The 26,417-nt window shown below is 39.1% G+C and overlaps 1 protein-coding gene and 1 pseudogene across 1 annotated transcript in view; one reads left to right on the plus strand and one right to left on the minus strand.

Annotated features, from left to right (window-relative positions):
• LOC139941823 (gamma-aminobutyric acid type B receptor subunit 2-like) overlaps positions 1-25,994 on the plus strand; it is an 89,522-nt gene extending 63,528 nt beyond the window's left edge. Inside the window, exons 10-17 of the mRNA XM_071938444.1 lie at positions 14,650-14,739; positions 15,137-15,293; positions 16,546-16,678; positions 22,860-22,967; positions 23,435-23,560; positions 23,989-24,134; positions 25,108-25,300; positions 25,899-25,994. Coding sequence (XP_071794545.1) covers positions 14,650-14,739; positions 15,137-15,293; positions 16,546-16,678; positions 22,860-22,967; positions 23,435-23,560; positions 23,989-24,134; positions 25,108-25,300; positions 25,899-25,994 — 1,049 coding nt within the window. The remainder of the gene's footprint in view (positions 1-14,649; positions 14,740-15,136; positions 15,294-16,545; positions 16,679-22,859; positions 22,968-23,434; positions 23,561-23,988; positions 24,135-25,107; positions 25,301-25,898) is intronic.
• Positions 18,439-21,371, minus strand: LOC139941749 (uncharacterized; annotated as a pseudogene).
• Positions 25,995-26,417: the final 423 nt, after the last annotated feature.

Consider the following 26,417-nt stretch of genomic DNA (forward strand, 5'->3'; position numbering starts at 1 on the left):
TGGTGGCACTAAAGGGACATAACACAACTTTTAACGAGCGTAACATGGTGGCACTAAAGGGACATAACACAATTTTTTACGAGCGTAACATGGTGGCACAAAAGGGACATAACACAACTTTTAACGAGCGTAACATGGTGGCACTAAAGGGACATAACACAATTTTTAACGAGCGTAACATGGTGGCACTAAAGGGACATAACACAACTTTTAACGAGCGTTACATGGTGGCACTAAAGGGACATAACACAATTTTTAACGAGCGTAACATGGTGGCACTAAAGGGACATAACACAACTTTTAACGAGCGTAATATGGTGGCACTAAAGGGACACAACACAACTTTTAACGAGCGTTACATGGTGGCACTAAAGGGACATAACACAACTTTTAACGAGCGTAACATGGTGGCACTAAAGGGACATAACACAACTTTTAACGAGCGTAACATGGTGGCACTAAAGGGACATAACACAATTTTTAACGAGCGTAACATGGTGGCACTAAAGGGACATATCACAACTTTTAACGAGCGTTACATGGTGGCACTAAAGGGACATAACACAACTTTTAACGAGCGTAATATGGTGGCACTAAAGGGACACAACACAACTTTTAACGAGCGTTACATGGTGGCACTAAAGGGACATAACACAATTTTTAACGAGCGTAACATGGTGGCACTAAAGGGACATAACACAACTTTTAACGAGCGTAACATGGTGGCACTAAAGGGACATAACACAACTTTTAACGAGCGTAACATGGTGGCACTAAAGGGACATAACACAATTTTTTACGAGCGTAACATGGTGGCACAAAAGGGACATAACACAACTTTTAACGAGCGTAACATGGTGGCACTAAAGGGACATAACACAATTTTTAACGAGCGTAACATGGTGGCACTAAAGGGACATAACACAACTTTTAACGAGCGTTACATGGTGGCACTAAAGGGACATAACACAATTTTTAACGAGCGTAACATGGTGGCACTAAAGGGACATAACACAACTTTTAACGAGCGTAATATGGTGGCACTAAAGGGACACAACACAACTTTTAACGAGCGTTACATGGTGGCACTAAAGGGACATAACACAACTTTTAACGAGCGTTACATGGTGGCACTAAAGGGACATAACACAACTTTTAACGAGCATAACATGGTGGCACTAAAGGGACATAACACAACTTTTAACGAGCATAACATGGTGGCACTAAAGGGACATAACACAATTTTTAACGAGCGTAACATGGTGGCACTAAAGGGACATAACACAACTTTTAACGAGCGTAACATGGTGGCACTAAAGGGACACAAACAACTTTTAACGAGCGTAACATGGTGGCACTAAAGGGACATAACACAACTTTTAACGAGCGTAACATGGTGGCACTTAAGGGACATAACACAACTTTTAACGAGCGTCGGTCGTACCACGAACTGACCTAACTGACACAAAATCACACATTTTCGCAAATTTGTTTTAAAACAAATTATTGACAAGCTCAATGCTGTTAACATTATCAGCAAGTTTCAGTGCCTAATATGTAATAGTTTGGTAATCGCTTCGCATCGCTGGACTTGCCATTTTGTCTTTTCACAAAGTGACCTATCTAGATACGTCGCTTTACCAATGGTTAAACTATGCGCTACAGCGCGCGCGATTATGGCGCGCATGCACATGTTCGTACCACGAAGTGACCTTACTGGGGAGCGTAGTATTTTCACAAAGTGACCGATCTCGATAGGTCTCTATTACGCATTGGTTTGTACACAGCGCGCTGCAGGCAAAAATGGAATTTTCATTTTCACAAAGTGACCCATCTGTTTAGGATTTAATTACTTATTAAAATAGTTTTAGGGAATAAAACACATTGATAGTTCTGTATGAATAAAGTATTCAGCTTTGTTTTCGTCATAAAATAATACAATAAAGTTGGTAAGCAGACTCCGAAAGAGCAGTTTAAAAGTAGTGCAACTTCAATAGTGATTTTCTCTGAACACGTTTTTTAAAACAGTGAACGAGTTAGGTCAGTTCGTGGTACGAATAACGATTTACAAACATGTGCCCAGTATGTAATGTCATGAAGATTATTGCAAATAAGTGCTAATATATACGTATGCGATGTCTTTAAAATTATTGCAAGTTTGTGCGCATACGTATGTGCGATTATACATAAGTGCGCATACGTATGCAATGTCATGAAATAAAAAGATAGATAGATAGATAGATAGCCCTATATATGATTCTTTCTCTGTACACAGATACAAAGTCCTAACTATTTTAAGGCCCGTTTCTGGGGCGGAAAAATATTCAAAGCTTCATAACTCAAATCTTAACTGCAACAAACCACTAATTTCAACAGATTCACATTCCATGGCGGCATACATTTTTCTGCGATGGGTTTTGGTCGTCATATTTTTTTTATATTCTTCACAAATCCGTAATTTTCGTGAAATATTGCAGCTCCCAACGTTAAAAAATTCCCGTTGTGATCGATTTTCACAGTGTTGTCTGCTGCCGTGCGTTCGCGTATATTCGCGTGCAAGAAGACGTAAGATGCAAGACGCGCTTAATTCTTGGTGACTCCGTATCCATAGATACAGAGTTATTCTATTCTATATCTATGACCGTATCTTGTCTGCACAGCGTTAACACGCAAACGCAACGCAATATATGCGCATCGTGCGTCTTGCGTACGCACTGCAGACATGATGGACTCATAGATATAAAATAGAACAACTAGATCGGCCGCGCGTACATACGCGGGTTCTGGCATGGGGGCTGCCATTGCCTATCTCCCTTGTACATTTTCTGTGCGTTGCCGTCAGCACGTCACTTTGTGCCGTCAGCACGTGACATTTAGTGCGTCAAAGGCCTATCTCCTGTGTTCATTTTCGCGCGTTACCTTTCGAACGTGAAATTTTTACCGCGTCCATGGCGAACCAAAACTTGTTCTACACAGGCAATGGCGCACATGTACGCGCGGCCGATCTAGTTATTATAAGGCCGTGTCCGAATTGGCAACTTCGGCTACAGCTACGGCTAGGGCGCGCGCGTCTGCTATTCTTCAACACTGACAGACGCGCTGATCTAGCCGTAGCTGTAGCCAAAGTCTCCAATTCGGACACGGCCTAATTATATATCTATGGATGGACTGCAGACTTTGAGAATAGGATCATAAACTGGAATTCTTTAACGTTTGGAGCTGCATTATTAAACAAAAATGACGGATTTGTGACGAATATATGACGACCAAAACCCACCGCTGAAAAATATATGCTGCCATGGAATGTGAATCTGTTGAAATTAGTGGCTTCTTGCAGGTAAGATTTGAGTTATGAAGCTTTGAAAATGTTTCGCCCCAGAAATGGACCCTGATGTATCCAGGACGTCACTGTAGTACAATACGAAAGTGTAAGGCCGCCAGGGCTAGATAGATAGATAGATAAAATGGTTTATTAAAAAACTGTCCTCGCAGCACAAAGGCTGAATCAAAACAATTTTACATACATTTTAAAATTGAAATTAAATAGGAGGCAAATTGGTAATAAAAATAGAAAAATATGTGGAATAGTTAAGCCACTCCCCTAAATTTACACATTGAAAATCGCAACAATTTTGCACATTCGTATGCAATGTTCTGAAAATAGTCCAAATTTGTACGCATAATATGCTAATAGGCTTGCTACGTTGTGTATTTCAGTTTTATACTTTGTCACATACCGCTTGGCTGATAACAGTAAATGGACAGGCCCCTTTTCGGAAATCTTCACCAATTTGCACTAATGAACTTGGGTACCAAGCACAGGTGCACAAAAGTCACAGCGTGTGCAGACAAATGCATTGTCATATTAAACAGATTCGCCAATAAGTGCGCAGAGATATGCAATGTCGTGACATTTTGAATTTGCAAATAATTTTACGACATTGCAAACATATGCGCACATTTGTGACAAAAATGCACGACATTGCAAAATGTATGTGCAGACATCTGAGTGTATAGATTCACGACATCATCAAGACAATAGTATTTGTAATTTTGTTCATGACATTGCATAATGTTTGCGCACACTATTTGCAATTTATTTCTGCACGGCATTGCGTACGTCAATGCAAATGTTTGCGATTAAATTCACGACATCGCAAACGTCTCCACACATGTTGAGAATATATTCGCTGATCGCTTACGTTTGCGCACATTTGCTATACATTTCCAGACATTGAATTATCTGAAAACATTGCGATAAATTTCATGACATTGCATCCGTACGTACGTGAACATAATTATCCCCAATAAACTCCACGACATTTCATACGTTTGCGCACAAATTTGCGAGATTCAATGTCTTTCGGGGCCACCACACATTATAATTAGAGCCATTCTGAAAATTCAACGAGGTCGTTCCACTGTCTACTGAAATACAGGGAGATTTACCCGTTGCGTTGGATCGACTGTACGTTGAGCTCCTCGGCAAGCCCCCAACCAAAGTAGCAATACTCGGACCTCTGTTATCTAAAATTGCTACGACAGTGGCGCTGGTAGTCGGCAGATGGAGTATTGTCGAGGTAGGTGTTAAGGATTCATCTACTCCTAATTTTGATTTTTGTTTTTGTAAAAAACAAAATATGATTTTATTAAATAAATAAACATGGAGTCCCTGAAAATGCTACATTTTATGAATCAATTGACGAAATACTCCACGATTCCTGCATCCAATGGTATGACGCGTATATTTTGTTGTTTTAAAATTAGCCAGGATACGACTTATCCTGAAGCACTAGCGTGCATCTGATCAACGTCTTAAATGGCGATTTTGATCAACTAACTCTCACACATTTCAAACATTTTATAGCATTTAAAACACAATGTTTGGTAAAAAGAAAGACAACTGTTATGGAGTCCCAAAGATACCAGTTGATATACGAGAACATTCATTGGATTAAATTGTACCTGGATTAAATACTTTTAAATGTTCCCTGCCTTCAATGGGCGTCATAACAATGCAACACCAACATTTATTACAGACACAGGGCAACGACAGATATATGTCGATGATTACAGGTAACTAATTCAAAAATAAATTGGATTATTGAAACTTAGTAACAGAACAGATGGAAATGGAGACAGCATGGTAGGAAAAGCAGATAAGAAATACTTTTATACTTTTCCCTTTTAAACATGCAACCACAGGTCGATATCACACACATTGCACATCACCCAAGTGTGTAAACACCTGCAATCGGGGACCCTCCTTTGTTCAACTCTTTGTGATAGCAACCGAGGACCACAATGATTTCCTTTGTGATAGCAACCGTGGACCAATTGTCCCTTTTGTTATAGGTCCCCGGTTTGAATGTGGATACCTGCCCGGATCAACATTTAAGACCGACAGTTGAGACCAGACAAAGATGGATTAAAATAACCACAAGTATAAGATGATATGGAAAGGTTTGCGGTAACACCATTGAATGACTATCTCTAATGAGTAGGGGTGGTTCTGAAAACAACCGTTGGTTTAACTCGACGTTTCGATGAAAATTGCTAACTAATAAATTAACTTAATGACTTGACAAATATTTATCCAGAAGGTATTGTTATAACATTTTTTGTTTAAATTTGTTTGACAATGATAAATTCTTGATAACCAGATTACCCCCGGTGGATCCAGCTCTGTTTTCTCCAATCGAGATAGATATCCACACATCTACCGTACCCTCACCTCGGCATCATTATTTGGCTCAGCTCAAGCCGCAATCATCAGACAGTTCGGCTGGACTAGGATTGCGACCCTCAACGAAGCAGTAGAACCACATAAGGGGGTAAATTCTTTGACTTTTTATATAATCGTCGTCATACCTGAAAACGAGTAAAAACGAAGAGCGGGAAAAGACAGTGTTGGGGTTAAAAGAGGTAATCTGTTCGCATGGACTTGTAGTCCTTTCGAATTGTGAGATAATTCGTTGGCACGACGTAGTAATCCATTCGAAAATAATCTTAACGTAATAATCCGATCGCGCTGTTTTTTTTTTAGTAATCAACTCAAACGACTTTGCAAAGTCTTGCCCATGCGATTAACCATTTGGAGAGACTAATGGTTATCTCCTTGTGCCCTCTATTAGAGTTGGTTATTTTTGATTTCAATACATTTATTTCAATGTTGCCATAAAGTTACATTTGTGTACATCATTAAAGTTAATATACATGATAATGAATAAATAATGGCAAACCACAGATGTAGTAAAGACAATAACAATCTACACGGAAGTTGAGTAAATAATCACAAACAGGACAACATCTAGGCATAGGGTGAAGCAAGGCTTTTCTTCCCGTACCTACGGACAAATAAAAAAAACCGAACAAACAAACAAACACAGCAATAGACTATCACAACACTGACTTACATAAAAAACATGTAAATGTATGGGTACAAAGACAAAACATCATCCGGAAAATGTATCATAGCTTTTCGTTCTTAACGAAGAATTAAAGACTGTGCTTTTAATTTTTTTTTTTTGAAAAATTTGGCAAAGTAGGTGCAGATTTTAATGAATCGCTGAGACTTTTACAATATGTAGTACCACATTGGACAAGACTATTTCTATTAGTCTTACCACATCACTTAACGTGCGAACGGATTACTGAACGGATCATATAAACGTGCGAACGGACGACTAACGCCTGCCAACTGATAACTAAACTGAAGGAACTGAAAGCTTACTGAAAGCCATACACTGATTGCTAAACCGTTCAAAAAGATTACTAAACCTTGCAGACGGATAAGCAAGTTTTCCTTTTCTCGGGCTTCCTATAAAGATTCTAAAGTAGCAGGCGTTTACAAACGTTCAATTATCAAACACAACTGAAATCTTGTAATTTCACTGTATTGAGGGGTGTGGGAATCGTTTGGACATTGTTTAACAAATTCAAATCAAATTGGCTATTAAATACCCATCACTGAAAGGATATACTACTACTGTAATGGCAGTCGGGCCTACTTGTATTAAACTATATTGTTTCTCTCTTCAATATTCAGAGGATAAAGCAACTCCATGATGACTCTGCAATGGGTAATTTTTCTATAGTAAGCTCAGAGACATTCATCACTGATCCGGTAGAAGCCCTGAAACGGTTGAAGGTATAGTTTCGAACTTTGAGATTTTTGAAAACAAGGTTTACATAAAATTCTTTATCTTCTTTAGTTGCTGAGGTTTATACTTTCACAGTAAACATTTGAAAAAGAACGTTACATTACTGTGCGTCTTATAAGTACCGTGATCGTTAATCATGTAACAAACGCACTTTGTGAGACGGGGTGCCAAATATAGTGCGCCACCTGTAGTTTACATCAGGACAGATGGTTATAAAGCCGGCTAAGCAGTTATTTTATACAAGATAGTCACTGTGAACTAATTTCTTAGCTAATAATATTTTTGAAAATTTCCCGCAGGATATAGATGTGAGAATCATAGCAACCAGTTTCTACGAAGGGAAGGTTCGGAAAGTATTCTGCACTGTGAGTTTTTAGAACTCTTATACATAATTATTGGTGCTGTTGTTAAGGAAATATGTCAAATTTTTCAAAGCATAGTCCGTCTTTTACAGATTCACGTGCGTCATAACGATTTTTGTTTCGTACAACACGTCGTACATTGTTCTTAAAAAAACCCACACAGCTCCCAATTTTATTGACAAGAATACAAGAGAAAGAAGAAGTAGACGAAGTGTTACAGGCTTTCCACTTGGGTTTATTTTTTTTAAACTACGACTGTTTGTGTAAGGCACTTAATAATTAACAAACAAATAATAGGGGAATCTTATAATTATAGCACTCACATCCGTCACTCATTTACGCTCCAGTCGCTTTGACATACAGTACTTTCCTGAAAGGTATGTGATACTAAGTTGGAATGATAAGATCCCCTTTTACATGGCACCATGTAGTGGTTTACAAGGTGCTGTTGCGCAATATGCTGCCAACCAAACCAGGAACACCGGGGCGAACCCCTTCTAAGTGTACTGGGTTCTTTTACGTGCGTTACACAAAACACGGTACCAACGGTTTTACGTCCCATCTGAAAGACGAAGCAATGTTTCTTGCTTGATGACACAAGTGTCCCGACTTGTACTCGAACCCTCACTGTGCTTATCAGAAGCACCATAGTTTAAATTTGGTGCTCTTTAAAACGCTCGACCACGGACACTTCCACTTGTTTCGTTGCCGAGCCTCATTTTAATGTCTAGTTCTAAATACTTACTTCCATCCTATTTTTATTTTGCTCCTCACAGGCTTATAAATTGGGGATGTACGGTCCGGATTACGTTTGGATGATATTGGGTACTTACAAGGACGGTTGGCAATATGTCGAAGACGAGATGATCTCTTGCACAACTGAGGAACTCTTGACCGCGTCTGAGGGGTACTTAGCGATTACATTTAGTTTCTATGGACAAGAGAAAGATGTGGGGCGAAGTGGACAGGTACGTTTTTATCACTGTTGATTCCATTCATTTACTTTAGCATATTTCTCTGCAGTTCATTCATTATGCCTCAACTAGACAAAAACGAAAGCAACACGGGTTCCGGTCTTATCGACACCTTACAACCTCGGAACCCACAAACCCGGCAGCCACAAACTCGGCACCTAGCAAACTCGGCACCTAGCAAAATCATAGCACCCACAAACTCGGCACCTAGCAAACTCGCCAGATACATGTACAAATACGAACTCGGCACCTGCCGAAAACGGCCAACTATTACAATTGTTTTTTTAAGTGTCAGAAGCAGCACATATTAGATGCAATAGCACAGCAAAAGCAGTAACAATTAAACTACAAGACAGTAAAAGCTATGCAGCAGCAACAACACTGGCAGTGACAGCCACAGCTAGCAGCAGCAACAACAACAGCAGCTACAAACAAACAGAACAACGCTATCAACAACAAAGCAACGACCACCACAGCGACAGCGGCAACAGAACCACCAACAACAAAACTACAGTAAAGCCCGGTGTGGCGGTTTCAACTTTCCGCCGTGTTCAGTTTTCCGAATGACCAAATACGGTAACATTACGTCATGCGACGCCCAAGCGAAAGTGGTCCATTTTTAGTGCCGTGAGTCATCCGTGTTACTCTCCGGTAGCTGTCATGGCGGCGTCCACGAGTACAACGAGCGGCGAACGCGTGGTTCGTATGAGAGAATTTGGTGTGAAGACCAAGCAAATTATCCTGTATTTAACCAGTGGTTATACCTATAGGAGCGTCAGAGAATCAGAATAATTTTTTTTTATTATTCTGGTTTAGTTTATTTATTTATTACCGTTTTTTATTTTAGTTATTTAGTTAGTTATTTATTTTTTATTTCACTGAACTACAGTACTCGCCAGGGTACTCGCGGCGGTATTTTTGTCTGGCTACGTCACCCGGAAAACTGAACACGCCGGAAAGCTAAAACCGTTCGAACAACGTGCTGAAATGTCCGGCTACGTCACCCGGAAAACTTAACACGGCGGAAGACTGAAACCGCCACACCGGTTCATACATCGTACGAATGCGAAGCAAGCTTATACGTCACAGGGCTGATTTCGCAGCGTTGATGGGCAGGAGTAGAACACAAGTCAATTGTTGCAACTTTTGTGAAGTCCAATTTTTGTGGCGCATTTGCATTCGCAGGAAGTATGAACGGTGCTTAGCAACTTCAACAAAACAAATAAACCATATTGTGGCTGATACTAGTCTACATACTTCAATGAGAGGCATATAGATACTATAGATACGTATATAAACAGTTAGCAGGGACATCATACGATATAATTTGCATTCACAATACATTCAAAATAACAGAGTGTAGTTGCTTGGATATCACTATGTCCTGTATTCCATTGGTATTACTTTCAGACACCAGCAGAATTCCGGAAAGATATGTCCGCCCAACTTGGTTACAACATCGCCGTGAACGATCCAACTTACGCAGCCAATAGTTACGATGCAGTATGGGCTTTAGCACTGGCCTTTGATAAGGCGGAACCATTGCTTTCAAAGAGCCTTGATTCATACGAGTATCATGACGAGGAATACGCCAATGTAGTCGGCCAGTGTATTTTAAACCAGACGTTTGCTGGAATGTCAGTAAGTTTGTCCCCTTCCTACTTTTGCACTAAACTGACATTGAGCCATTTTAATGCATGACCGAAACAACCTATTTTGTTAACGAAATAACATTTCGAGGGAACGAAATGATTTTTTGTTGTAACGAAATGGTATTTTGAGGTAACGAAGTATATGTTTTCTCGGTCAATTTCGGCAAATGAGCAGCCAATTTCATTTTCATGCGTTCGAATTAAAGCTGTTTTGCGTCTGCAGTTGTTACTGCGTTTTAAATTCAGAATTCGGCCATTCAATTTCGGTTTGAGTGGAGTCAAATTCCACGCCTCAAGAAGCGTCTGCGAATTTGAATGCTGCATTGATGAGTTGTTCAATTGAATGATTATTTTGTTTAATCAAATGACGCAACGTTACATTTTGACTAATCATGAATTGAAATCAGTAGCATCCGACTCCGCGCGAAATGGAATAGCTTGGTGGTTAAATTTGCTGCTCATCTGCCGAAGTTTGCCGAGAAAACCTTTATTATTACATTGGATCGAAATAATTGTTATTTCTTTCGTACTTTTTCAATATTATGTTTACCTGTACCTCATATGGGCTCCGTACGATCGTCTCACCATATGAAGTGCGCACTCTATACGCTTTTAGTGGTCCGCTTACATAAACAATATCGAACGTGCTAGATATAATAAAGTAAAAGATTCGAATTTCCTCTAGCTAGCTGGTATTCACGGTAGTTTAGTGGTAAGCAGTTGAGGACACGGTTTTATATATGGTTTTATTCATACACCGATTGATCTGAAGCACTAAAGATTTGTCTAAAACTTGTACTTTCCTGAGTCCTGTGAAGAAAAAAAAACCGGCAAAAATACTGGTGTGAGTCGAACCAAACACATTTGCCATTCTAAAGCACATGTCTTGCAGCAGTGGTGGTGTATGTGTTTTACCAAAATTAATAGTATGTTTGACTGTCCTAAGGAGTCGGAATTGTGACTGTGTACAACAATGTTGGTTTATGATTGGGTTACATCAAATGGCGAGATGCGAAGGGAAACTTATATTGGACTATTAGTCTCATACTACGACAATAAAGCGGCAACTTATTAAATATAACCGTCTTTACAGAATAGTTACAAAATAGTTTGATTGTGGAACACGGTAGATTGTGAGAGTTAATGCTAACGTTGACGTTTTGGTGGAACAACCAAATAATCAATACCATTAGACGATCACGCTAATTGTTGAGCCAACATTGATCCAACGTTGGTTTAACAATGATATAGTATCAAAAATGTGTGGGTGGGGCCTAGAAGTGTGAGATTTCTCTTTGATAATATAACAATTTGGTTTAAGTAGGTTATCCGAGGGAAGTTTCCGTATTTTTATGTTTAATTCGAATGTAAAAAAAATATGTACAACAAAAGTCCAAACAATTAAGCATTTGTAATTTAAACATTTGAATTAATATTTAAACAGTTTTAGGAGTAAACCATGACTGGAAAATCTAGGGATCCTGGTCTACTATACAATACATGCAGTGTATAAAGATGCATTGGCCTAGATAGGTTGTAGTGAGTGTATTTATGTATTGCGTTATGAATCGTGTAAATTACCAGAAACGTGTAAATTATATAACTGAGAACAGACACTGATGATAATTAATTGAACTAACTAATTAAAGGACCATTTTTTTTAGAACTACATTGTGATTTCCACGTTGTTTCTACATCAGCATTTCTACGTTATTTAAACTTCAAATCCAACCACTATTTAACATTATTTTAACGTCGACACTTGACGTTGAAACAACATTGAACCAACATAGTGAATTTCTACGTTATTTCAATTTGCAAATCCAACCGTTGTTCAACGTTATTACAACGTAGAAACTTGACGCTGAATTAAGGTATTATAAATAATTACCTTTTAAAGAACGTAGCGGTTTTCTATGTTGTTTCTACCTCAGAGTTCCACGTTATTTCAATTTACAAATCCAATCATTATTCAACGTTACTCCAACGTCGGCATGAGACGTTGTTTTTGAACGTTAATTCAACGTATTTTCCCGCTGGGTTTGTTCTTATAGACCGATCCGACGCGCACCGGGCGCACAAGTGTTGAGCACCGCGCGCCACTGCTGCGGTGTACATGTGCCTAGTTTTGTGCACAAAGACATGAGGAAATCATGTTAATTTTCACTCTTTATGGAAATTAAATGTTTTCCTCAACGACTTACACAATTTCCTTGCCAGGACATCATGATATACTAATGAAGATCACTCACCACAAATATTTGCAACTAAACAAAAACCCAATCATCTTGAAAACGCTGATTGTCTTAGGTGAGTTAGGGGAAAAAGACACGTAAACTGCATAAAAGTTCTACAATGCGTTACATTTTGTCAGAATTTCAGAATTTTACTTTGTGCTTATAATTAAACAAATAATTTCAAGAATGTAGTATATCGTTATATCATGTAGCCATGACAGGGAAATTGCATAGATTGTCGAGGAAGAAATCCAATTTCCATAAAAAGTGAAAAGGAAAACGATTTTATCATGTCTTTGTGCACAAAATTTGGCTCAAAGACACCGCAGCAGTGGCGTGCGGCACCCATGGCGGCGCCCAGCACTTGCGCGACTGGATTGGTCTATAGAATAATTATATTTTATGGTTTTTGTTCAGTCTTTGATCAGATACACTGAAATAATTCGTAAAATATAATTATTCTCATTAATCTTTACTTTGTCTTTAAAGGGGTATGTGAGTTTTCATGAAACTGGATACAGAATTGGTAATCTGCTGATAGAGCAGAACATTGGTAAGTTAATGTGCAAATGTTCCTTAATGATGCCTCATAAAGTAAAGTTCATCACTCTATATTTTTTATTTTTAATAAAAGTCCCAGGAAACCTCTAAACAAGGGTTTCTGCATAAGAAACACCGGGGTTAACCCATTTACTCTTCCACGATAAGTGTTTGCTGTTCTAACTTGCGGACGTATTTGCGCCTCCTAATGCATCTAACGCATATTATATACGTGGAGAGCGGATAGGCATAAAAACAGTTCGATTTTGGAGTTGGCGATAGTCTATACAGATCCGTAGTGACCCATACTTCTTATGCCAACCGATGACCCTACCTATGCCGTACCCTAAAATTTATTTTAAAACCGTCAAATACATCAGCTATTTAAAATACTTGCTCATGATATCTTACGGCATGGCGTGTTCCTTTTTATCATACAGTATTCTTTATTCAAAAAATAAAACGTTTGAAATAATGAACATTTTCGAATTTGTAAGCCAGCCGAAGTAATAAACTGCGCCAATAAAGTATCTAAACACTTACAAATGGTCAGATATATCGGAACCTGAAATAGTATGCCAAAAAATAATTATTCATTTCTATTCACCGTTAATTTCTGCACATTTTGACACATCTTATGTTGCGCTACGATGTTGTTTGGTGGATTCATGGGCACTTGAGTGGCTTAAGGTCGAATTTCAAAAGTTGCAAAAGCCCCTATTCAAGCTAAATCGTTGTATTGTGACGAGTAAGATCAGCGTTTCTTTTGCCCGCCCTTTATAAATGATTTGTTTGTCGCGTTTTGGATAAATCGGTTGCGATGAACATCAGCAATAATTGTCAGTAACCAAGCAAAGGGGTCAAAGATGGGAGGCATACAACAAAATGGGTTAAGAGCCAGAATCCCTGATTATGGTAAGACAGGGAAAGGTGTTTCAAGATAACAGGAAAGATGGCTCAACTGACCAAACAGGAAAGAGGACGGATCGTTGGTTTGATAGAAGCCGGTATGTCGATTCGAGCTGCAGCTCATCAAGTTGGAACGTCACCAGCGACGGTCAGTAAAATGGTGGAATGGCTACCAAGCTCAGGGAAATGTGGACGACCTGCCAAGGAGTGGCCGCCCGAGTGTGACTTCTGCAGCAGAAGAAAGTGAACAAGTCCATCAAGCCTGACACCACTCTCGAGGGATTGCGACGCATCCTGATCAGGAAATGGCAGGGGATTGACCAGGGACAGATCAGATGTCTCGTTGGGAGTATGAGAAGACGACTCCTTGCCGTTCAGGACAGTGATGGAGGACACACCAAGTATTGAGGACATGATATCAGCAGTTTTAGAGTTAAAGATACGGCCATAAATTTCATGGTCAAGTAAACGAAACGAGTTTGTGTCTTTTGTCTTGATTTTGTCTGTGTGTGATGCTTGTGTAAGTTCCCTTCTGGAATTGGGGTGAATAGGGGCTTTTGCAACTTTTGAAATTCGACCTTAAGCCACTCAAGTGTCCATAAATCCACCAAACAACATCGTAGCGCAACACAAGATGTGTCAAAATGTGCAGAAATTAACGGTGAATAGAAATGAATAATTATTCTTTGGCTTACTACTTCAGGTTCCGATAAATCTGACTATTTGTAAGTGTTTAGATACTTTATTGGCGCAGTTTATTATTGAAACACGTAACTGATCAAGTGAATTCGATTTATTTTTGAACTTCAAAGCGGGCTCAGAAACTCACATTGGCACGTTTGACAGTGTTGCAAATGAGATTAAGTGGTCTATCCCTGCCGAAGATATTTGGTACTACAGTGGTAAGTGCTTTTGTTTATCGTTGTACAATAAACTGATGAATGCTATAATTGTAAATATGGATGGTGCTCTATCGTTTTGGGATAATACACTGAGATGATTTCTGGATCAATAAACATGTTTAGTAGCGTTACTTGTAAATACATACACAATCAACCACTATTTAGATTAATGAAAGTCTGATGCAAACTACACACAGCCTTCGTCTTGTACTTGTATATTCTTGCTGTGTTTCAACTGAATCAAGCCTATTTAGGCTCAGCAGTCATTTTGCAAAGTTATCATTTCATTACCGAGCCACAAGATTTTATTATACTTGGATGTTGTAGTTACAGAAAAGGAATAATAGTCTTGTTTGGTTGCATACTCTTATGTTATTTGTTGTCGTCATCCCTATAGATGGAAACCCCCCACATGATTCCGACATTACAGTTGTTATCTTTGACCTTCAAGCCACGCCCCTTCCCACCCTGATTGTAATGTCTGTATTAGCTGTCCTTGGAATGGTCCTTGCTGTTTTGTTCCTCGGGTTCAACATCTGGAAACGTAAACACAAGTTAGCATCTTTGGTTTGTCTTTTTTTTTTGCAATTATATATTTTACTAAATGCAGCAAAGTCTTAAACTAATATTAAGCTTTGTGGTCACACAAAAATTGCACATTCAGTTTATTATTGTGTTTAGTTGTTATGACATTTTTTATAACAGCCTTTGCAGCCAATGAACAATAAAGTGATACGAGGTCCCTTGCATTCTGTCTTGTTGAAGGTAACCCTGAAGGTAACCCTGATGATTATTTCCATATTTTCAAACTGCTCACCAGCCAGATTTTTAAAATTATTTTCCTTTTTGTGCATGTCGCCAGACACACAAGGCCTGAAGGCCACTTCAAGGTGTAGGCTACAATCAACTATTTGTCCAGGGGCCGTATAGCCACCTACTCCTGGGGCTGAAACGGGGTTACCCCCCCCCCCCCTTTAGAGTTCATATGGATTTATGCTATGGTATCATCCATCAGAAACCTGTCCGATACAACAGAAAGCTATAGCACTACCTCCACAATTTAAGATGAATAGTTGATAATGCCTATCCTGACGTACTGTAAAGACAGTAATCCTGATTTCGTCCAAGGAGACGTATGTGGCATTGGCCCCTGGCGACAGTTGATTTGGGCTGATATCCAAAACTAGTTAGGTGCAACCCTCATCTTGAAGTGGTGGTCCGGCCTTGCCTCTCTTTCTCTCTCTCTCTAAAAGAAAAAAAAGAAATAATATAAAAGAAGCAATCCCACCCCCCCCCCCCCGCTAAATAAGAAAAAAAAATATTCGGATTCGAATTAACATATATATATTAGATAAACATTAAAGGCACACGTTGCCTTGGATCGGTCGAGTTGGTCTTTGAAAAGCGTTCTGTAACCGTTTGTTGTAAAATATATATGGTTAGAAAGATATTGTAAAAGTAGAATACAATGATCTACACAAATATGCCTCGAAATTGCGTGGTTTTCTTCTTACCCTGTCGACTAACACGGTCGGCCATTTATGGGTGTCAAAATTTTGACTCCCATAAATGACCGACCGTGATAGTTCGCGACGTAAAAGGAAAACCGTGCAATTTCGAGTGATACTTGTGTGGATCATTATATTCTACTTTTAAAACATTTTTCTTACCATATGCATTTCATAAAACAACGGTTTCAAACGCTTTTAATAGACCAACTCGTCCGATCCAAGTCAACGTGTTCCTTTAACTCATGTTTATTTGTTTTCTCTAACTACACTTTTATTTTTATTTTTTTTATCACAGACAAGTCAAGATGTCAAGTCCACAAGTGAATAATCTAATTGCTTGTGGCTTTATATTTGCATACCTCAGTGTGGTGCTCCTAGGCATTGACAACTCTATGGTGGGTAAGGACACACTGGTATCAATTTGTGTGGTGAGTTAACCAACCAACATTATTACACTCCGGTAAATACCGGTATAAGAAAAAAACGTACATGAAGTACAAGTCTTAAAATTTCATAAAGTTTCAAAGTTTCATGGGCTTGACAGTACTTTTTTGTAACGATATGCATTACAACATTGTTTGTACTCTGTTAACATGAAGTATGTAAATAAATATAAGTTTGAATGAAATGAATGAGTGAACCTACGTACACGAACTAGTCAAAATAGTGTTCGCGATCACGAACTGACACGAAGGTTCCAGTTAGCATTGTATTGCACGCACACCAAAACTGTTAAAAACAAAAACGAAATATTTTGTTACGAATAGCGCATTTGGAATAGTGTCACTGTTTTAGCACGAACAATAGCACTTACCTTCGTTACTTTATTGCTTGTTAAAGGCAGTGGACACTATTGGTAATTACTCAAAATAATTAAAAAATTATTTGATTGAAAGAATGAAATATAATTGTAATTCTATGAATAATAATGAAGTACAAGTCGAAGACGGATTGCATTCCTTCCTACGTGATGGCATGCGGATCACACAATACATTCAAAGGTTGTATTGTTATTCAAATAAGTCCATGGGGCGATGCCCGTATATAAAGGCCCGGACACAAGTCCTGAGCCATCTTTTCTGAGGTCGTATAGTTTTTTGACCAAACAGTATTGGGAGGGTTCAAAACCCAGCAGCGGGCGGGACCCTCTTCGATTTGTACTTCATTATTATTCATAGAATTACAATTATATTTCATTCTTTCATATAATTTTTTAATTCTATTTCATAACATTCGTACAAGTCTTCAGAGGGATTGCATGTTCAAAGTAGATAAATAATCTGTGATGGTCAAAAAATGAAAAACCAGGTCAACAAACCGTATGAGGAACTCTTTATTTATTATATTTTACATATAACAAAGTATCACATACATGTACTAGAACTAAGCACTACTTTACCGAAGGATACTTCCTCGGTTGGCTTATTATAAAACTTAGCAAATGTACTTGCATTTGACCAGTCGGCTGTTTTCAGAATTTCTTGGAGCTTTACCCGATGCGCAAAAGCTGCCGATGTAGCTGCACTGCGAAAACTATGAGCAGTGTATAAACAGAGGGATCTATTCCCGCTGCACATAAAACGGCTTTCATCCATCGAGCCAATGTTCCAGTGGTTACTTTTTTATGTGGCTTCTTGGTTGATATGAACAGTTTTAGTTTCTTCACTAACTGTTCTAAGCGACTCAGTACGATCCAAGTAATCGTTCAATGTGCGGAGAACACATAACTTTGGGTTCTCATCAAATTTTGGTATAACTATTTTGTTATGTCCCAATCCTCTTTTTGCGCAGTTCGTTTTCAATTAATCCAAAACGGAAATAACACGGGAGTGATATATTCAAGTGACTATAGTATCTATACTAGCCAGCGTTTGGGTTCTTTGAGCTGATACAAGAGCTATTAGAGTTAAAAGTTTCTGACTTAAAACTAATAAAGAAAGTTCATTGTTAACTGGCAATGATTTTAAATAATCTAAAACAATTGAAACTTTCCATGTTTTTGAGTATCTCGGTTTCGGGGGTGTTGTATTAAATACTCCCCTCATTAAACGTACTATTAGAGGGTGTTGTCCCGCTACATGTCCCTCAGTTCTAGGTAGGGCTGAAGACAGAGCTGATCTGTAATTGTTTAACGTGGAATATGATTTTCCGTTTGAATGAGCCTTGGCTAAGAAATTTACTAAGTCAGCTACAGTGGGAGATAATGGATTAACTTGTTGTCCACTACACCAACTAGTCCAGCTTTCCCAAGCTGATTCATATTGCAGCTTTGTACTTGACCGCCATGAGTTTGCGATGAGGTTGGAAGCTTCTGCCGAAATGCCTTTTGTTTTCCAACATTCCCTGATATGACCCAAGCGACCAGGTGCAGGTTTGGAACCGGCAGTAGTGGTTGATGCATCAGACAAAACTCTGGTAGTTTGATTGGGTTTGCAATTACGATCTGTAGCAACTGTGGAAACCACGGTTGGGCCTTCCATAGAGGGGCGATGAGAAGGCAAACAGGAGTTTGCCGTCGTGATATTTTGTCTAAATTTCTATAGAGCAAACAGAAAGGTGGAAAAATGTAAGGTTTTATACCAAACCACTGCATTGAGAAAGCGTCAATGACCCATGCGTTAGAGTCTGATTTCCATGACACATAGCAATCTATCTTATTATTAATATAAGATGCAAACAAATCAACAAGTTTACAACATCCCAGAATATACGTGAGTTGAGACTCAATTCTTTATTCAATTTCTTACGAGAAAGGTAATCTGCAGTGGTATTATCTACTCCTGCGATATGGGTTGCGGATAGAGTAATATTTCTTTCGATACACCAAAGGAAGATTTTTGATGCGAGGTCATTTAAGGGACCAACAGTTTCCCCCCCCCCCCATTCTCGAATTATAAGACACCGCTGTGCTCTTGTCTGATTTGATCAGAACATGAACATTATTGAGAGTTTCACAGAGAGTTAGCAATGCATTTTGAGCTGCCAATAACTCTAACATATTGATATGCAACTGTTGTTGGGTTTTGGACCACGTACCCTGTGTGTAAGAGTTGTCCGTTTCGGAGACTGCACTCCCAGCCGGTATTACTGGCATCTGTACAGATAACAATAGTAATGTATGGTTTTTTAATTGACGATTTTACATCATCGCATGGAATATCCAACCACCATGTAGTCTCTTCTCTTATAGTTTGGTTTACTGCAATATTTGCATCATGATTGCCATACTCATTTTTTAGGGTATTCGATTTGGCAGATTGGAGTTTTCGAAAAATCAATTTTCCTCTTGGAAAAACATCAAATGTGGCAATAATCATGCCTATGAATTTTGCGAGATTCCGTAAAGTCAAGACTTCCTTTTCCAGAATTTGTGTTCCCTCCGATTTCAATTGTGTATTTTCGACTTTGGAACATTGATCGTCATTGTTTTGGAATCGATCTCAACGCCCAGGTACGTTGAATGGGTCTGCGGTTTCAATCAGGATTTTCCCTTGTTTATCTGGAATCCCAAATATTCCAATCACTGTACCACAAAGGTTGTTTGTTCATTGCTTTCATTCTCCGATGAAGCCGTGATCAGAATATCGTCAATAAAAATTACCAACCGAATTCCTTTACTTCTTGCTGCTGCAATGACAGGTTTCATCACCTTTGTGAAAATTCGAGGGGCTGAGCTCAGCCCGAAAGGTAAACAAGTTTATCTATTGAACTGATTCTCCCATGAAAAGCACAGACAAGATTGATCAATCTCACTCATTGGAATTGCGAAGTACGCATCTTTCAGGTCAATGGAAGTAAGGAAGTCATTGGATTGAATAATTTCCTCAAATAGTTTTATATTTTCCATTTTAAAATGTTCATATCTTACAAAAGTATTCAAATCTTTCAGATTTATAACCGGTCTCAGTCCACCAGATTTTTTAGGAATGAGGAAAATGTTCGATACGAACCGACAGCTAGACCTTTTAGTGGGCTGAATTGCACCCTTTTGAAGTAGTTCTTTTATCTCCTGATTTACAGTCTGAATTTCCTCATCAGAAAACATTATTCTTTTTGGTTTGACCGATTGTACAGGGCGTGCAATGAAATCAATTTTGCAGCCTGATATGGTGTTTAGAATCCACCCGTCGTAGGTAATCTGAGAAACAGTAGGTAAACTGCCCGGCATAAGCCGAAATTGCAGTGGAGTCATGTTTTACATACCAGTTTTTTGTTTCAGTAAATTGCCCACTTGTAGCTGTTGCTGTAGGTTTATGGTGGGAAAACTTCCCACTATCATTTCTCCCGCCTCGGCGGTTGCCACTTGGGTAGTAGGGTTGCGTATACCGCGGTTGAGTTCTGTTTCCAGGGGTTACCCCTGTCGTGAAACCCTGGCGAAATCCACGGGTTCTTTGGGAGTAAGGCTCAAACCGACGGTTTTGAGTACTTTTGTTATTTTCTGAATAAGTCAGCTTTCTACCGGCTTTAAAAGCCTCGGCAACCTGTTTCATCGATGAATTTAGATCTTGTCCAAATAGTTCATTAGACACAGGTGTGCTCCTTGAGCACAAGCCCTTATACATAGGGTTAAGGCAGGGTTTCAAATCATCCCGTCGCTTCATACTCAATTCATATACAGCCGGCGCATTAGCCGGTGTCGCATCCTGCGATCTTTGTATATATTTCGTTTTTGATCGGTAGTGTTACCGCTTTGGTTGCTCTGTCGGCCAAATTTGAGAAATTTTCTGCGCCTTTGGCTTCAGAAGTCTCATAAATGTCTTCGCAAGACAATAAATCAAAATTATCATCCTGTTTGGAAGGAGAACTGGCTGCCACGTTACTGGTCAGCTCGAAATTTTGGTTTGGGTCATAACAGTTACCCTGCTGTTGCCCAACGAAATCATCAACGTCAAACATATTGTCGACTGGGATTGCAGCCGACTGTTGGTCTTTTACCATGTTCGTCAGCATGTTTTGCATGCTGGCGATGGAGAGGGAAAGCTTATGTATTCCTGTTGAATTTGCCTGGAGCTTCGCTTCTAAGCTTACATTTTGTGTAGTATCTTCATCACCAGCGGCTTGGCCGCACTGAAACTCAGACTCAATGTCTGACGGGAGCTCTAAATCAATCGAATTTTCCATTTCGATGTCCGCAGTGCTGTTACACACGAGGAAAAGATGGCTCAGGCACTTGTTTCCGGGCCTTTATATACGGGCACCGCCCCATGGACTTATTTGAATAACAATACAACCTTTGAATGTATTGTGTGATCCGCATGCCATCACGTAGGAAGGAATGCGATCCCTCTGAAGACTTGTACGAACGTTATGAAATAGAATTATTAGCATAAAACCTTTCTTGATTACGAGTAACGGGGAGAGGTTGGTAGTATAAAACAATGTGAGAAACAGCTCCCTCTGAAATAACATAGTTTTCGAGAAAGAAGTAATTTTCCACGAATTTGATGTCGAGACCTCAGATTTAGAATTTGAGGTCTCGAAATCAAGCATCTGAAAGCTCAAAACTTCCTGTGACCATGGTGCGACAAGGGTGTTTTTTCTTTCATTAATATCTCGCAACTTCGACAACCGATTGAGCTCAAATTTTCACAGGTTAGTTATTTTATGCATTTGTTGAGATACACCAACTGTGAAGACTAGTCTTTGACAATTACTATTATAACACCCCTTGCAAAGATTCTGCCTGCTCATTGGTTTAGAGCGCGTCACATGACATGTCTTAGTTTTGCTACACGACGGCCGTGTGATAGAGCGTCGGTTTGCCATGCGCTAGTCCGAAGACTAGCACATGGCGCCGTGCGCTAGTCCGACAGACTAGCACACGGCGTGCAGTACCCAGACGTCCGTTGCGTGTACGAGGATCATAAATTAATAGTCTGTAACCATTTCGGATTGTCCGACACTACATGCAACACAGTAGGTAAAAGTGTTTGCAATCTGTGTTCGCGTCGTCCGTGGATTGTAGCATTCAGGTCTGTAACTTAATAATAATAATACAGGTTTTAGAAATGTTTGGGGTGTTATAAAACAAATATTGACTGCTTTTACTCGTGCAATGGTTAAAAACTATGACTCCCTCGGTGATCCCCGGAGCGTTCTATTTTCCCTCGGCTTCGCCTCGGGAAAATAGAACGCTCCGTGGATCACCTCGGGAGTCATAGTTTTAACCATAGCACTCGAAGCAGTCAATATTTGTATAATAGTGTCCAGTGTATTTAAGTCAGAGCACAAAACATCAAAAAACATTATTCTGTATTTTTGTTTGTTCCAAGCACGTAGTTTCTACAGCAAGAAAACAAGTAAAAACACTGTGAAACTACGAAGCATGTAGGAGACTGAACAAAATCATGTACTTTATATACGCTGTTTTCTTTGACTGCTAGTTTTTACGAGTGTGCGCTCGAAGTGTTGTTGGGGTGACAAAATATTTACGTGAATTTTCGCGATAAGGTGCAGAAATCGTAAACAGTAAAGTGAACATACAATTTTCGACGTTCCTTTTGAGGCTACATATTTACACTATCTACCTGGAAAAACCTCACACGTACGTTTGTGTTTCCCTGTAAGTTGATTGATTCGTGTTTCCTATTAACAAACTTTCTGTGCCAGTTTCGTTCTTGGATCATCTCACTGGGTTTTACATTAGCCTTTGGCGGGATGTTTACCAAGATGTGGCGTGTGTATAGCATCGTCATCGCTAACAAGACGAAGAGAAAGGTATACATATTAAAATAAATGGACATTATTGGTAATTGCTCAAAATAATTGTTAGCATAAAAACTGACTTGGTAACGAGCAATGGAGAGCTGTTGAAAGTATAACACATTGTGAGAAACGGTTCCTTCTGAAGTAAAGAAGTTTTGGATAATACAATACTTCAGCTGAAGCCTTTTTATTATGCACCAGAAAGCACACAAAATATTGCAACAAGGGTGTTTTGTTTTCTTTCCATTATTCTATTGGAAAATCGATGACCAATTGAGCCCCAATTGTCACAGGTTTTTTTTGGGGGGGCATATATTATGTTTGGATACAACAAGTGAAAAGACTTGCAAGCAAGAATAATGACAATTGGTGCATTTAATTCCATTACACTTTCTGTAGTAAACTGCATTGGGTTGAAGTTATGGTTAACTCATAAAACAAATAACCGCAATGGTATCTCGTGTTTTATTTTGTCTTAGGTAATAAAAGATCGACATCTGTTTGCTGTCATCGCTGTGCTACTTTTGGTTGACTTAGCAATCCTCATCCCATGGCAGGTAGCTAACCCAATGCGTACTGAAGACAGACGAGAACCAGTTGTGCAGGTAAATAAACAATTATAGTGACTTGTTGGTGACTATAATATTATATATTTTATTTCAGTCGGTCATTCTTAAAGACTATATTATTAAACATTAGAAGTAACATCAACGGCAGTTCTTGCTGCTACATCAACGAACAACACGTCTAATCCGCATACGATCAGATTCCCCCGAAATATCATTTCTTTAAATATAATTGTTAAATAGACGGAAACAAATAGTACATTTCGTGTGAGAGAAACAATTTTCGAGGGAACGAAATGATTTCGAGGGAACCAAGTAGTATTTCGAAATTTGTTCACATTTTCAATAACTGTTCACTTGTCCCTGAAGGGGTTCAGTAGTTTCAGGTTTTACGATATAAAAAAAGTGCTTATACATATGTTCTTTTTCTTGATTGTTTGTTTGTTTCGATGGTGTTTTTCCTCCAGACGCAAGAACATCTTTCCAAAAATGAAAAGCACGTCTTGCTTTACGTCAACTGTACGTCCGACAACAGCACTGTTTGGACCATGGCTATACTCATCTACAAGACATTTATTGTGGTATTTGGTGCATTTCTTGCTTGGTCTACAAGGTAATTTTGGTAGTTTGTAGGTTTATATCACGCTTTAACATACAGTTATGCAAGGTATGTTGGACTACGTTTGAACTATGACTGAGATCTACTCTTTTTACATAGCACCATGTAAATGTGATAATTTACAAGGCGCTTTTGCGCAAAATGCTGCCAATCCAGCTTGGAACACTGGGCGAACAACTTCTCTTGTCGATAGGTACACTGGATTATTTTACATGCGTTACACAACAAACGGGACCAACGGCTTTACGTCCCATCTGAAGGACGAAGCAACGGTCACGACATGCCTCCCAAATCACTTACGTTTATTTTGTTATAATCTAATTATATCTCGGGCAGAAATATCAATTTGGCCTTTTTGGCAATATTTGCAGATCCCGAAGAAGATTTCAGAGAAAAAGTCTTGTTGTTTTTCTCTCGGGGTAGTTATCGAAGTATAAAATGGAAGTGTTAGACATTAGGGAACGACGTTAAATGATTCGGGTTCCTTTTTGTAACACAAAACGCAATGTCCACAGACTTACATTAAACCAACACCGTTTGAAGATATAAAGTGTACTTTAAAATATTCCTTGCTGAGGTGCTGTCGTTTTTGAGAAAATAAGTAAAACAATGTCATGAAAATACGTTTTTCCATGCTAAAATAATTTTCGCCTCATGATCAGTGAGACGAAAATTATTTTCGAGACATTGTTTCACTCATGTATCAAAAACTACATCACCTCAGCAAGTCATGTTTTCAGGGAAGCTTGTTTTCTATCTTCATTATCTTAAAACTGTGTAAGTTTAATTTAAATCTGTGGACATAATGTTTTTGTCCTACAAAAAAGTACCCAGACCCTTTACACCGAAGCTGATGTCATCGCCTTCTACCCAAATAGAAACAACGACAAACCTTAGTTGGGGCAACAAACTTTTTAATGGATATTACAAAAAAAAATGGTTTTATACTTGTATTCACCGTTTTCAGAAACATCAATGTACCTGGTCTGAATGACAGTTATTACGTAGGTCTGTCAATCTACAACACCGTCATCTGCTGTGTCGTTGCTGTGCCGTTATCGTTCCTTACAGTGTCATCCATCGGCGTGACCTTTGCCCTCGTGTCCGTTTTTCTGCTTTTCTGCATAACAGCTTCACTCTGTATGCTGTTCTTTCCAAAGGTAAGTGCAGATACCATTTACCAAATATTATACTTGATCGTGCTGTTATTTTGAGATGCATAAAGTTGTTTCAAAGGTATCCAAAACAAGTACACAATAAGTCATGACGAAGTGTTCGCATAAAGCTCGGTTCGTACTAATTGCGAATGCGAATGCGATCTGAATTTTGACGCCATATGGTTGTTTCCGCAGCTAATGTTTCACAGGAACTGAACAGGAGGTATGAGCAGGGCTTAAGTACAATGCACATTAATTTGATTCGTGATAAATATCACAAGATTGATCGCATACGGATGCGCATTTGAATTGTGCGATGTACCTTCAGGGCCACCATAATTTCATATAATGCAACTATGTACTACACTAAACTATAGTTATATGGATTGTTAGTACTGGTGTGGACGTTATAATCATTGAGTCATTAGTTAAAGTAGGCCTGGGCGACTCAATTTTAATTCTCGAGATGCTTTGTGTCACTGGTTTTCAATTGGTTCACCGGACGGGTAGTCGCGACTCGACTAAGCAGTCACTAAATTCGCTAGTCGCTCAGGACTAACGGAAACTTGCATCAGGTAACGCCCACAACCTCTATCCCTAGGTCATTGCCGTGTATCGCCCGAATGAAGTAGCGGGAACAACTGGAACGGGGATAATGATTGGTACAGCATCAGCTCCGAGTGGTAATTCAAAGTGACACCACCTGAGAATGAGGCTGCAGATGCTGTGAAATAGTCAGCGTTGCTTAAAGGCAGTGGACACTATTGGTAATGACTCAAAATAAATAATAGCATAAAACCTTACTTGGTAACGAGTAATGGGGAGAGATTGATAGTATAAAACATTGAAAGAACTCTGAAGTAATGTAGTTTTCGAGAAGGAAGCAATTTTCCACGAATTTGATTTCGAGACCTCAGATTTAGAATTTGAGGTCTCGAAATCTAACATCTGAAAGCGCACAACTTTGTGTGACAAGGGTGTTTTTTTCTTTCATTGTTATCTCGCAACTTCAACGACCGATTGAGCTCAAGTTTTCACAGGTTTGTTATTTGATGCATATGTTGAGATACACCACCGTTGAAGACTAGTCTTTGACAATTACCAATAGTGTCCAGCGTCT

The sequence above is a fragment of the Asterias amurensis genome, chromosome 9, assembly GCF_032118995.1.
Source record: "Asterias amurensis chromosome 9, ASM3211899v1".
Classification (NCBI taxonomy): domain Eukaryota; kingdom Metazoa; phylum Echinodermata; class Asteroidea; order Forcipulatida; family Asteriidae; genus Asterias; species Asterias amurensis.